Raw genomic sequence first — 15075 nt, 5'->3', positions numbered from 1 at the left:
CAGAGGTTGTGTCATGAGCACCAGATGAAGCGAAACACACGACAAACAGTGTATCATCACGTAGTATTATAGAGTTATAGAGTTGTCGTGGATTATGTCTGGGGGGACAGGCAGAAACACCTTGAGCTAGGGCACGTTCAAAATTGGGGGGGGGGGGGGGGGGGCATGAGAAACCTCGACAGGGCGAGGCAGGCGACGGGGGAGAGGTCGAAAGGGCCGGTAAAGGGCCCGGCGGTGAGGGCGTGATTGTAGGTAAGCTCGACGTGGGGAGCATGTGATCACTCGACGGAGTGCGTGAGACCGGAGTAGAGGGCAAGGTCGGAGAAGAGCTCGACGGCTGGAGCTAGAAGTCACTTGACCGAGTGTGTGAGTCCGATGTGGAAGGAATGGTCAGAGCGTTGTGACCCATGACAGTGAGTGGTGTGGTCGTGGCCTGAAGGGGGGTAGAAGAGGGCTCGACTTGAGCAGGCTTAAGTCTGTTGAGAGAGACTTTAACAGCTGAATCTTTTATCTGGTTGTCATAGGTGTTGGCTGAGCGCCGGAGAACTCAGTACGGGCTGGTATATGGAGGTTGAAGGGGGCACGGACAGTGTCATCTCGGAGCATGACATACTCGCAACTGTCCAGAGATTTCGGGACGCAAACCTTAGGGCAGGCGTGGCTGGAAGGCAGAGGGATATGGAGGTTGATGAAGTGGCATCTGATGTGGTCCATGAAGAAAGGTAAGTCAGACTGAGGGAGAGAAGCGGAAGGGCTCACAAGTTCGCCAGGGAGAACAATGTTCTGGCCGTATACGAAATCGGGTATTGTGCCTTTGAGGTCTCCCTTATAGATTGCATAAATGCCGAGTAGCACAAGGGGAAGGGCCTCCGTCCATAGAGAGTCGCGGCATCGAAGAGCTGCCTTGAAAGTGCGGTGCCAGCGCTTGACTAGCCCATTACTTTGCGGGTGATATGCTGTGGTATGGATGCGCTGGATGCCGCAGATATTAGAAATATCATTGAACAGGGCGGACTCAAACTTTCTGCCCTGGTCAGTCGTGATGATAGTTGGATATCTGAAACATGATACCCGTGACTCGACGAAAGCTCGAGCAACAGTTTCTGCTATAATATTGGGAAGAGGGACAGCTTCGACCCAGCGAGTTGTTCGGTCGATAGACGAGAGAACATAATGAAAGCTGTTAAGAGGGGGGGACAGTGCCAACAATGTCAATATGAATATGCTGGAAACGCCCAGGAGGGATCAAAAAGGCTCGGAGGGGGAGGTGGGGGGGGGGGGGGGGGAGGTGAAGTGAGCTTGTGTACTTTGCAGCATTGGCACGCGACGCAGTCCTTGTTGACTTTTGACTTTTCTCTACACAAAGCGCTTCACAATCAGGCGGGCGGACGCACAAACACCGGGGTGGGCTAAATTACGCAGTGCGTTGAAGACGGCTCGATGGAGCATGGTTGGGATGAGGGGGGCATAACGTGCCCGTACTGTTGTCGCATCAGATCTCACCAGAAATGCCAGGGAAGGTGGTGCGGATGAAGTGTAGTGAAGAGGTAGAGTCTGAAATCAGGTTTTGTGTGTCCTTGTCGGCGGGTTGTAGAATAGGCAGTTCAGAGAGGTTTAACAGCGAATGAACGGCGTTGACTCGTGAAACGAAATCAGCAACTATATTCTCAGCACCCTTTATGTGTATGACATCGGTGGTGAACTGAGATATGAAGTCCATGTATCTAAAGCGGCGAGGAGGCAGGTCAGCTGGTGGGTTTGTAATGGCCGCATCCAGGGGTTTGTGGTCTGTTAATACAATGAAAGAGTGTCCCTCAATGACAGTCTTAAAATGCTTGATTGCTTCGTAGACTGCCAGCAACTCCCTGTCAAATGCGGAATATTTCCGGTGTCTGTGGTGATGAAAAGCTGTGCATTGGGATGACGATAAGTGATGGTGCAGGACTCGGCAAGAAGATTTTTGAGGGCAGTGAAAGAGTCAGTCATAGCATGGGTCCATGGAATGGGCCGAGATCCAGAAGTGTTGGTGCCAGCCAAGGCATGCGTACGTTGAGCCTGAATCTCCACAGCCCGAGGTAGATGTCAGTGATAATAATTAACCGTCCTCAGAAAGTGCCGGAGCTCTTTGAATGATGCAGGTCTGGGTAGGTTTAGTATTGTTTGTACTTTCTCAGGGGGCGATGAAATGCCGTCGGCAGAGACCCAAAAACCAAGAAAAGTGACAGCGGGTTGATGTAGCTGCAATTTGTCCTGGTTGGTCTCGATGCCTGCTGCCGCGAGAGTGTTCATAACAGTTTGCACATGTCTAATGTTGTCCTCGATGGAGGAGCTGAACACCAGAATATCATCAATGGGTTTGCTCAATGGAGCACAGGGGAAGTGGGTCTTAGACGGGTGATGGAACACGGTGATTCGCAATAAGTCCGGTGAAAGTTTGTGATGTCGCAAGAAGTCAATGCCTAGTATAGGTTCGTCCATTTCACTAAAAAAGTCCACTCGAGTTTGCAGTTTGTGGAGAGTGAGATGACTTGGGAAGTTGAACCCGAGCGTTGTAGTTTAGTTGAATTCACGGCCTGCAGTGAAGTATGATGAGGGTAGATGTTCAATGACACTAAGAACGGAGGCAGCAGCGAAACATCGGTGCCTGTGTCCACTAGGTAAAGGTATCCCAATGAAATTCCTTTAATGTAAAGTCGTCCGCAATTATCGGATCTTTCCCAGACAGAATGTAGCACTGGGCGGTGCCTGTAATGTTGTGCGCAGGAAGTGTTTGGGAAGTAGTAGGGTGGTCTACAGTTCCATGCCGCCTCACCAAACCGTGTGTGGAAGTAACAGTACGGGTGGTGTGGTTGCATTTCCTGTGGAACGTACATTGCCAGTGGCAGTGGCCGAGGTTTGGTGGCCGCAGCAGGCTCAGTTGCAGGAGGGGGTGTGACTGTGGTCGGAGCCAGTGACATCCCAGTAGCTTGTTTACTGCTTTCCGGAACGAGTGGAACGGTCGGCACACTGCGGCCCCGGACGCATCCGGCTGCAGGACAATGGGCCTGAAAGTGGGTCTTGTCAGGTAGACAGTAGCTGGCGAAATAGAGCAGTGATGCATCATGTAGCTTGTCAGCAATTGTCACTGTTTGCTCAACAGGTTCAGCAGACCTTTGAGCCACAGCAAAGCGAATGTGAGGAGATAGTTTATCTGACCAGATGGTGAGGAGAGCTGTATCAGAGAGTAGATCGGCACTGACCAGGGCACGTAGCCGTCTCCAGAGCTGGGAAGGTTTGTTGTTGGCTAGTTGCTCGATGTGGAGCACTTTCCGTATTGCTACCTCAGTTGAGCATTCAAGCCGACATAGAACTGTCTTTTTGGCTAGATGAGTCCGGGGCATCGACCAGGTCAGCAATCAAGTCCTCCTGGTCTTGCAGGTGCGTGATGAGGCACAGAAACCTGGCTGACTCATCTAATTTGTAATGGTTGAACACTTCGTCCACAATTTCGAACCAGGTTGTTGCCCTGTCGGGATTAAATGGCGGCAGCGTCGGTAAGCGTTGTAGAATGTTCGGAAGAACAGGTTGAGTTGAATTCATCGGGGCACTGCCTGAAACAAGCTGTTGTTGCTGTAGTATTCCAGTAGAGTGTGCCTCCAGGGGGTGTGGCTACAACGGCTGGTCGGGTAGCAGCATGAATGTGACGCGTTGTGGTTGAGCACGATCCGTCGCAACGTGGAAGGCTGATGCAGGTGAGACACCGTAATGTGTCGATTGTGGTTGCGGAAGCTCAACACGTTGCGGGTGTGTTCGGATTGATGCGTCGTGGAAGACCGACATGGATGAGGCACCAAGATATGCTGAGAACGGTAGCGAAATCTCAACTGGAGCTGGCGCGGGTGCGACAGGTTAGAAAATGTTCAAAGTTTGAAAGCGTGTTAGTCCGTGGAAAGCTTGACGTATGATCAGAGCCAGGGCCACCTGTGTTGAAGGGAGGCTGTGGAGATGCGGGCTGTCCAGAAGCACAGTGTGGGAAATGATGTCAAACGTGGGATGGAATGTGTGAATTTTCACTGTTCACAGTCACTCCACTCTAAACAGTGTGCGGATAAGGTGAATGTCGTAGCGCAAAACACTGAGGCATAGCAGTGGGACAGAGGTGGAGGTCAGGCCAAGGTATCGAAGTAGGAAGGCATGTGCTGATGCTAAACCGAGGCAGGTGCGGGCGTAGCCGGATGCTGAGGAGGTTGACCTGTGAACGAAGCAGTTCTTGCCATGTAGCAGGTGGTACGGCATGGATTGCGGTGTAGAAAATCATTGTCCTGGCAGTGGTAGGTTGCCCAACAAAGCATTTGCCGAAAAAGGCATTGGTCCCGCACTGCATGGAGATCTCTAAGAGGTAAATGCACCGTCAATGAGGGAGGGCACATGTGGTGGAAACAAAGGCATCTGATAGCCGGAGTCATGCACACTCGTAACCTTACTTATTGTTGCAGGCTCAAAAACGTCTGGTGAAATCGGTGCAATCATCGAGTGAGAGACATCGTGTTGCAGTCCTGGCGGGTGTGCATTGCCTGCAACACGATGCATGTCGATCACAAAATCCGGTGTTATGCTTGGGCCGACGTCATTGTTCGAATGCTGTGCCGATGTAATACACCCGAAAATAATCGACGCAGAGGCCGCAGACACAGTAAAACGGCGAAAACAGAAGACGTTGCAACTCGGGGTCGCCAGCGAGGGAGAAGTTCGGGTCGGTTACACCAAAAAAACTCCCATTTTGCAGTAGTTCATTTATTCACCGAAACACATCAAAGGCTTACAAAGAACTGACATGGCGGGAATGCAAAAACATAATGTTTAGCTTAGTTCAAAGACGATACTCGGATCGATACTGGTGTCGACCTCATCGGTGCCACACCATGTTACATGCTACAATTCAGAGTCCTCTAGTAGCAGAGGGTTGCAACTTGTCTCAGCAAAGTGAGAAAGTTGATTGAGTAATATGCATGACATGTAATACCTCAACCATTATTGAGAACAGAATAAAAAGTTTGAAGGCATTACTTTTCAGCTCGCCCTCTTAGTTGGAATTAAAATTGGACCAAACCAACAGTGACTTTTAATACCGTAAAATCAAGTCTGAGTAAGGATCTTCATTATTCAAAAGATGAGTTGGATCAAAAAATGGGTTGGATCAATTATGACTGATGTAATAAAGTTGATTCTGTGAAAATTTTTTGTAAAGCAAATTAGAAAATGTAAAAGAGAATTTGGAATCAAAATTAATAACTTTCACTAATGGCATAACATACAGGAAACAAGAAATCAAAAGTAATTACACTAAGGATATGGCGGTGGTTGTTGATTCTTGTCGTTCTGAATTAAGAGAAAACCTTGTAGACAGGGCAACCACAACTATGACTAATCATCTTGAGGATTAAAAAGCTGCTTCAGCTATATTTAATCTTTTTATTATAAAATTACAATCAGTTTTGTGGCAGTGAAAACCACATATTGTTACCATTGGATTACTGTGTAGTAATTTGTTTTGGCTCCACCAATCATCATTGGATCCCTACAGTCTGCTGATCTTCATTCATTGAAATGCCACCATTTTGTAGTTTATTAGTTTGGTTCTGACAACAAATTTTGGATTCTATGTTCTGGGCTACTTAGCTCTTGTGACTTATAAGTATAATTTTCTCTATTCTACATGTTTAAAAGTTTTTTCATGTTAGTGGGCATTTCAGGGTATGTCACTCTTCCACGATTCATTGTTATACAGATATCACTTGAGAAAGTGTTTTCAGTGCCACAAAACCTGTTGTGATGTGACAATAAAAAGATCACTGAAGTGTCTTATTAAAACCTGAGATGAATTAACAGAAGCACGACAAACTTGTTATAATACATCTAAAAGTAAACATTTTATAAGAGCTCAGAAACATGATGTTAGCAGGCAGAGAGAAATAATTGTTTGAAGAATGGCTAAGGTACAAGTTAAGTTCTGGTTGTGGAATGAAACTTCTGCTGCAAAGTTAACAGAGTGTGTACTGCACCAGTACTACTGTCTGTCTGAGTACATTTAATTAACTGATGAAACTTTTTTCATTAAACAACATCCAGACTGTAGTGAAGACAACCCCATAATATTCAATAGTTTGATGAGGAGCTGGTTAATTGCCCAGCCATAAACAAAGAAATGATCATGATTACAATCCCATCACAGTTCGTACAGGATGGGCAAGTCTACCATGGTGAGCCAGGTATTCAGAAATTCATTGTGGAATTTGGTTAAATAAGAAATATATTGATGGAATAGTTCCATTTCCAATTGGGAATAGGCCTATATATAAAAATGGAAACCCCTCATAAAAAGTATCTGTTGTGTAGAATTACTTACATGTAATAAATACATCCATCAAGCTTTGAAATCAAGTCAGTATTAGTCTTCAACTGAGAAAAACCAAGAATGCATCTTAAAGCTAGAAATAAAATAATGGCCTTATTTTTTGATAACACTCTCATACCAAAAAAAGTACATGACAGGTTGTGACACTTTCTCCTAAAAAGACTCTTTCTGTTTTCTTTGCTTTTGCAAGTTCACATAAATCTTGGCATAAACAAATAAGTCACCTATTGTGTGTTATAGTGAATACAGTGCATGTGGACTTACTGACAACATATGCTTCACTGGGCGGAGTTGCACAGGGTGAGCAGTCAGAGAGGGCAGGCAGAGATACCGTGTCTTCTGGAAGAGATGGTGGTTGCCAAAATAAATCTCGCTGTACAAGTACTCTTGTACCCATTTTGACACCAGGTCGCCACACTGATGACGGTCTACAAGGAACTTCATTTTCTTTGTTGTTTTGGAATCCATAACGTATCGACAAATTCATCTGTGGAGTACTGCACAAATCTGATTTGCTCAATTTTTTGACTGAATTATCTACAGGTTTTCCAACTTGATATTTTGTACCATTGATTTTTGAAGAAAATGTGTGCAGTCGAACTACATCAGGTTTCTTTGAGGAACTTTTTATTTTAGGCTGCTCTGGTGAGCTTATACACTTTGGTGATTCTTTCACAGGAATTCCAAACTCTGTAACAGATAAATAAAAATTCAAATTAAACTTAAACTTACCATGCATCCATCCCTTATTGCAAACAGCGAATAAATATTGAAGCCTTAATTTCAGAAATTGAGTAAATGGTTTTCAAACTGAAGTAATGGTCACAACAACATTTCCAAAAAACTATTTATGCATTTATAATAACAGTATTTGTCCACTGGTAGTCATGTGCTTCACACAGTAATTATAATTCTAGACCAGTACATATTACATAAGTAGTCAATTAATCATATGGTATTAAAAATACACAAAAAATTAAGTTTAAATTTTAATTTCTCATCTGCATCCTTAGTGATAAATAAAGACCTGAAAAATTTGTGTTTTGCAACAAATGCTAATACAGATATGAATTCTGCATCAAAATGTGAGAACTCAAAATTGCCTAGCATAGACTGTTTCACAACGAATTGTCTCTAGATGAATTATTTTATCAGAGGTATTTTGAAATTGCTTTATTTTCTGCATATTAGTATCGAACATGTAACAAAATTTCAGTTATTGGTATTGACATCACCTGACAAAGCCCAATTTGGAAATATGTTGTGCATGGGAAGATGTTTGTAAAATACAATACAAAGTGTATGAACGCAACAACATACCACTGCACTCACTTATGTTTCTTTGTAAGCCGTAATTTTCAAAAGTGGGTATAATGTGGGCACTTATAATGTGGCAATTTTACCTCGCAGATGTTTTGAACTATGGGTCCATCAAATACCACTAGAGGTCAGGCCTTCACTACCTCATAAACAGTAATCTGGCAATCTCAATACGCAATTGTGCAGTACCCATCCACAAATTCAGTGTGTTTCTTGTTGTTTTCTTTTATTATTTTGAAGTCAGTGAAGTGACTAATCATGCTGCATCACAGATTTCAATTCTGACCCTCACAACAATGTGTCAGTTCTGCTTTCACAGAACACAGGCGTAGGTTACTGCCCTGTAAGGAGGAGACAAGACTTGCTTGTCAAATCCTCTCATTGCCCCTCTGGTGGTAAAAATTCTAGTTTGTTTACACTCATGGCCAGCTGTCAATATATTGTCCACAATCTGCACTATATCATCTGAAAACAAAACTTATCAGCATATTTCAACCACACTGAAATTCTTCCCGTACCTAGCAAATAGTTTTATTTTTGGTTCTACTACTTTGCTGTGTGACTTGTCAGCACTATTTGTAGAACTGTCAAGTATGGGTAGCATAGCTATGGATAACCACAAAAGGTCAAAATTAATATTCTGCAGATTCTGTAATAGATGAATTGGATGGAGAAAAATAATATCGAAAAAAACCTTAAATTTGAGATGCACACAGTTTGCTCGCAGAAAACTGCTGCTTCCCAACACAGTGACCATTTGTAGAAATATTAAATACAAAAACAAGAAGAAAACAAAGACCATTTTGGAATAAAACTGTTGAAGTTTTTGCAAAAGCAAACAATCCAATCAAAAAGTTCCCTGATCACTACTTTTTATAATGGCCAATTTCAGAGCACTAAGGCTTTGTCTTCAGGCATGTCTGTGTGTCTATTACAATCATATACAAAAAATATTTGTGAATATCATCAAAAATATGTAAGAATTTTGCTAAAAATCGATTAATATTTTGCTGAAAATAGATACTACATTTTCCAGTCTCTAGTGATGAAGCAGCAGCTCAGTTGGATATGCATGAGGCAGAAAAGTAAATGTTACTGTCCTGGATTTTGTAGTCTAGATCAGGGTGAGAAGATGTGACTTTAATTCTTATTCACTTAGGCTTGTGTCCCAATCATTCTACTGTTCTGTTTGGCTACACATTATAACCCGAACAGTGTCATAAGTACATTTATACTTGTCTATGTCAGTTGCTACAAATGAATTCTAAACTACTGTTAAGGACAACTGCGTGTGAATAATCTGTACTGAGCAAGAAATATCTGTATGAAGGTTCTGGTAGAAATATAATAATCAATAAGATTGCAAGGTGAATCAGTAAGGCCATTTAAATTACTGTACAATAAGATTCTCAGAAAAATTCAGATGATGCTGAGTGAGGAAAAGAGCATCATAAAAAAATCACTTCCCCAATTGAAGATGGAAGAAGGACTTACAAGTAGAAGAATTGCGGTAAAGCAATGAAAGACTAAAAGTTGGTAATAAAATGCAGTTCAGAAACAATTGAAACTACCAGAATATACAGTTGATGGCAAATCAAATAATAAAGGAGCAGTTAGCCATCTCACACAAGTACTTGGGAATACAAATGATTGATTGGTTGGTTGATTTGGGGAAGGAAACCAAGCAGCAAGGTCATTGGTCCCATCGGATTAGGGAAGCATGGCGAAGAAAGTCAGCTATGCCCTTTCAAAGGAACCACCCCGGCATTTGGCTGAAGCGATTTTGGGAAATTACAGAAAATCTAAATTGTGATGGCTGGACGTAGGCTTGAACCGTCGTCGTCCTGAATCCGAGCCCAGTGTGCTAGCCACTGTGCCATCTCGATAGGTAATATGAAATAGAATGTTCACATAAGTTCAGCCAAAGGTAGAGCAGAGGATGTATTTCGGTTCATTGGTAGGGTACTGGGGCATTTCAGTATGCAAATGATAACGTTTACAAAACATTTATGTGGTCTATCCTGAAAAATGGTTCACATGTGTGGGATCCATGCCAAAAAGAAATGATTGAGGACTTTTTTTCTACATGGTCATTAAAGGAGTGATATGAAAGAGGCTGTAGTGTATGCCTAGTTTCCTTACTTAAGATTGGTTTTTAAACCATTGTAAGTGGGCTTTCATGGGATAGCTGACATTTATATTGTGATGTCTGCCAGTGTTCAGATTTCTTAGCATTTCTGTGACAGTCTCAAGTGAGTCTAATACACATGTTACCATTTGTGGTGTCCTTTTGTTTACATTCAATATCCTATTAGTCTTATCTGGTGTGAGTCTCACATTATAAAGCAATATTCTCTTATCTGGTGTGAGTCTCACATTCTAAAGCAATATTCTAAAATCAGACTAACAGATATTTTGTAAGCAGTCTCCTCTGCGGATTAACTGTGCTTTCCCAGTACACTGCAATGAACTGAGGTCTGTGTTTTACATGTGACTGAGTCTACGTGATCATTCCATTTCATACCTCTATAAATACCACACCTAGGAATTTGTATGAGTTAACTGATCCAATAGTGACTCATGGATATCGTAGTCATAGGATAATATGATTTTTTTGTTTTGAGAAGTGCACAATTCTATATTTATGGGCATTTAAGCAAGTTGCCAATCTTTGTACCAGTTTGAAATCTTATCAAGAATCGATCTTATCAAGAATCGACTGAATACCTGTGTGGCATTTTTCATAATGAACTTTATTACATATACAATGGTTACTATAATCCAATTAAAATTATTTGACAGTAGATGTCTACCACTTGTGTCTGCAACCGCCCAGTTACAAGCAACTCACAAATAAGGCAGATCTTTCACAAATGCTGTTAATGTGTAACACAGAACAATGTTGGGAGCAGCTGCTGCTAGCTATTATGGAAATGTGAGATGTCTTGTCAACAGTTGATTTTAAGTGACCAATGACTGAACTGCAGTAAACGGTGCATTTTTTTAACCCCAAATTTGTCACTCAAGCAGGCACACATAGATTCGAAATGAAAGAAGAATGATAGGAAGAAAAATAATGACAAACAAAAAAATCAATACAATGATGAAAATGGTCCAGCAAAGTATCAGAAATAAAAAGAAAACATTTAAACCAATTAATCGAATAAAAATGAAAGACTTCTGATTAGCTTTAGAAATACAAAAAACTATCGCTGCATTTGATAAGATTCAAAATTAGGACTTTCTGCACTTCAGGTTTATACATTAACTATGCCACTATACAGCATCTGGGTATTATATTAATGACTCTGGCACCCAATTGCAATGATGAATTGCAGCCTTCAAAAATTCGGCTTTACACAATATCATAAAAAGCTTATCTAATGTAAGACGATTTCTGTGATTACAATAATTTTATATGTGATGCGGAATCACATCTTGCATGGAAGGATGAAGTATGGTTTGGTTAATGCTGTGTATGAAAGCTGTGTATCTTGTTAGCATCATTGTGTGTGTGTCTATGTGTGTGTGTGTGTGTGTGTGTGTGTGTGTGTGTGTGTGTGTGTTGTTTTGGTGTGGTTAGCATGTGTAATGAAATACAAAATAAAAGGCCCAGGCCCAGTATTCTGAATCCAAACACATACTGAAAAGAAACTCAGAAAGAAATTGGAAGTGAACTGACCAGCTATTATGGCTGTTTGGCAATGACGAAAGGTTAAGTAATGAGCTCAGCAATCAGATTGGAGGAAGCCAGCTCCATCGCATGAAAAGCCAACTATCAACTAACTTTAATCAGACTGTAGTAATACAGTCTGCCAGGTCATTTATATATAACATTAATAACAAGAGACCCAGATCACTTCCCTGGGACACAGCTTATAATTATATAAACAAAACTTGTTTACAGGTCAAGTTAAGACTTGACTTATATTACTGCACAATGTATACCAACATTTAAAAACAATTTCGGTGATATTAAGGGTACCTCTGTTGCAAGTCAATAGCTTTTCACTTTCTACTTCCATTTCTAAATAAGTCAGCAGGTCTGCTGCTTTTCTGCAGCTGTATAAAAGTTCTTGTTAACTTTATGTAATAGCACTCATTATACATTTTTTCCATTAAAGGTACATTATTCTGCCATTCTTTATAATGTTTAATTCTTTGCAGTATTACAGGTAACACTAATCTGCAGATAAAGATAACTCTTTTTAAGTATGTATAGCTTACAGTAATGTCAACAACCACCTGAAGTTACAATTTGTGAAAATGCAATAGCGCAGTAGCTCACCAGCTGAAAGTGGCTGCAGGGAACTCATCTCACTTCGAAGCTTAAGGAAGAACTGGTGATGGCATGATGCAAGATGAAACACAAAGGAACTCCTGTGCAACATGAAAGAGGCAGAACCTTCAATAATATAAAACTTTATTCCCAAGTAATTTTATATATATATATATATATATATATATATATATATATATATATATATATATATATATATATATAAACACACACACTGTTTGAATAGTTCATGGGAATGTAGCAGGATAAAATTATTGAAAACAGCAAATATTTCAACATGTGACCTCCCCAACATTCCTAAGGCATGAGGTACAATACAACCTGCTTGTGCTCAGCAATTTAAGCCTATGGTGGGTGGTACTCTGTTAGCACAAATAACATAAGAAAGCATGCAGGAATACAATCTACAGATGAGGGAGACTCACGCCACCTGCCAGCCAGAGAAACTACACCAAATATCATTGATAGCAAACACTAACTGTGGATGTGGTCAGGCCCTCTGTTGTTTTACCAGCTGTTAGAAGGACCGTACACGGAATGTAAACAAACCTCTCAGTCCCTGTTTGTAAGGCTGCACATGTATCTGATCTTGAGGGATTTCCTAAGAAAACTGCTCATTAAGTATTTGATTAATGTAACCTTTAGTATTCCTATGAACTTTTCGAACTGCAGCATTGTCGTTGCAGGTGCAAACATAGTAACTACTGTCTCATAGTCCATCAGAACAAAATAAATAACTATGCATATGTATGCATGTTTGTGCATGCATATGTGTGCACCCTTCCTCCAACCTATGCCCTCTCCACTACACACACACACACACACACACACACACACACACATACACACACCTGCACAGATACAATGTCCTCACACAAAGTAGTTAGCAGGGACAATGCTGCCCTGCAAGCATATGTATGTCTATTCTATTAGCTCCAAGCAGAGTCATCCAAAACCTCTTAATCTCTGTCTTGTTTATAGGTTAGTTGTTTACTTTTATTTCTTCCATTATTTATCAATTGTGGTAAAACAATGATATGGGAACAAATGGAATGTAAGTGACAACTCCAAGTAAAAGAGATTTTTGACAAATGCAGCTACTCAATGTGACTATTGCTATGTGCTGCACTTGTGGTACAATGCCATCAGAATATTTACACGTGCACTAACTGTACTGTGGTATAAATTCATTCTTTCACTTTGAGTAGGTTATGAAAAAAATGATCTCTTAAGTAATTATACCACACCTAGGATTTCCTTTAGTCATGTCCTCAAGCTTAATGTACTTTGTAAAACTTCTCTGTAGATCTGTCACATTATTACTCTATTTCAGGGATGGGCATGGTGTGCAATACTTCATGTAAGTGCAATGTGCAGCATACATACAGTCCATGTCTCATCCTGTCTCAGTATGCCTTAGCTTTATTCGTTGGTTCTCAGAACTACTCAGTACAGCACAACATTTTATTTAACAGTGCAAAGTGACATTGTTTATTCCCACATTTGGTGTGGCATTTTGTGGTCAGCATGACTTTTTCAGTTTCACAGAATCATTGTGTCAGCCTTACTTATCCTTGAGTGTTTATTTGTGGTATAAAGAAAGTTCATAGGTCCTATAGTTGTTTGCACAAAAAGGGGCAGTCTAGCGACCTATCATCCCAACTTTTAAATATGAAAGAGAATCATGGAAGTGAAGGATGAGAACTGTCAAAACCTATTATGTAGTTGCAGAATCCATGGGTACCTCATATTTGCTATTGAATAACATTAACAACACCATGCAGAAAAAACTTTAAGATTTAGTTGATGATGAAAATGCAAAAAATTACAATGATCGACAGACAATTTGTACGGAGCTCACTATTCTGTACATAAAGAAGCAGTTGGTGCTAAATCAGACATGACGAAATTGGTGCTGCAAATAGTAAATTTTCTGAAGTCATATGCTTTATTATATGTTTTTTTGTTTTGATTGAATTGAATGAAGAGAATTACAACTTTATACATTGCTGCAAAGAACACTGGTTGAGCTGAAGGGGCATGCCTGGAAGAATATTTTATTTATCTGCCATTGTTGAGTTTCTGAAGAAAAAAGGAAAGCAGGAATGAAAATTAGGACACTTAAAATGGATTTCAGACCTCTCACTTTAAGTGGACTTCACTGCACACTAGGCACAGTAAGACACCACAAGGCAAGAAATAATTTATTTCTGATTTTGTAGGGATGGATTTAAAAGAAAATTGCATTGTGGAAGGCGCAAAATCTGGAAAAAAAGGGGAAGAAGAAGAAGAAGAGAGACATGACCTTAATGGCATTAAAGAACATGCAAATTTTGAAGAATTGACTGTGGCATTGAAAGAATTACAGGAATAATTCTCTAAACATTTTGAGAACAATGCCACTCTGACACGTTCCACATCATTACGAAGTGTCGTATTCATGATCTATGGAACAAGTATTAATCTAATCCAATCTAATCTAACATCTTTTTCTGAGCTATTTTTGAGAACATTTGCCATTTTAGTTGAAAGCACTTCTGTACATGTGCAGATGCAACTGATTGCTCTCCATTGCAGTTCCCACTCCAAAGACAAATTCTTTTGTGATAAAACTGTGCACATGAGTTCGTCATTGTTTTCCTCAGGAAGAGTTTTGATAATGGGGTTGCAAATGTGATACACAACATTTTAATCAACATATGGACATGAAAGGCTTTTTTTGATTATGAAAATAATTGAGTCATGTTTATGGAGCAACTCAAATGACAAAAATCTGTGAATTGTCTGTGTCTGACCATATGCCAACAGTTTGTACCAGTTATATACATTTTATTATGTCTTCAGCAAGCAAAAATATAATTAAATGTACTGATTTTTTGTGATCTATGTTGTTATGAAACATAAATCAAGCGTCATGTGAGACATTCAGTGTTCATTTCACAATTGCATTGCTGTTCAAATGTTGTGCTTTCACAGTTTCTCCCTATTTCCACTCAGACAGCATGGCAAGACAGTGGGAGAAGAGTGCAGCCAAGTGACAGAACTCCATATGCAAGTAAGA

General features: G+C 40.6%; 1 protein-coding gene across 2 annotated transcripts in view; it reads right to left on the bottom strand.

Moving 5' to 3' along the window:
• Positions 1 to 15075, bottom strand: part of LOC126364588 (tyrosine-protein phosphatase non-receptor type 13-like) — a 400236-nt gene that overhangs the window by 17265 nt on the left and 367896 nt on the right. For both annotated transcript variants that reach the window (XM_050008068.1, XM_050008069.1), the window contains exons 10-11: positions 12003 to 12094; positions 6659 to 7084 (exon numbers count right to left, since the gene is read on the bottom strand). In XM_050008068.1, coding sequence (XP_049864025.1) covers positions 6659 to 7084; positions 12003 to 12094 — 518 coding nt within the window. The remainder of the gene's footprint in view (positions 1 to 6658; positions 7085 to 12002; positions 12095 to 15075) is intronic.

The sequence above is a fragment of the Schistocerca gregaria genome, chromosome 1 (genome assembly GCF_023897955.1).
Source record: "Schistocerca gregaria isolate iqSchGreg1 chromosome 1, iqSchGreg1.2, whole genome shotgun sequence".
Lineage (NCBI taxonomy): Eukaryota > Metazoa > Arthropoda > Insecta > Orthoptera > Acrididae > Schistocerca > Schistocerca gregaria.
The sequence above is the reverse complement of the archived record's forward strand: the minus strand, read 5'-3'. Positions and strand labels throughout refer to the sequence as shown.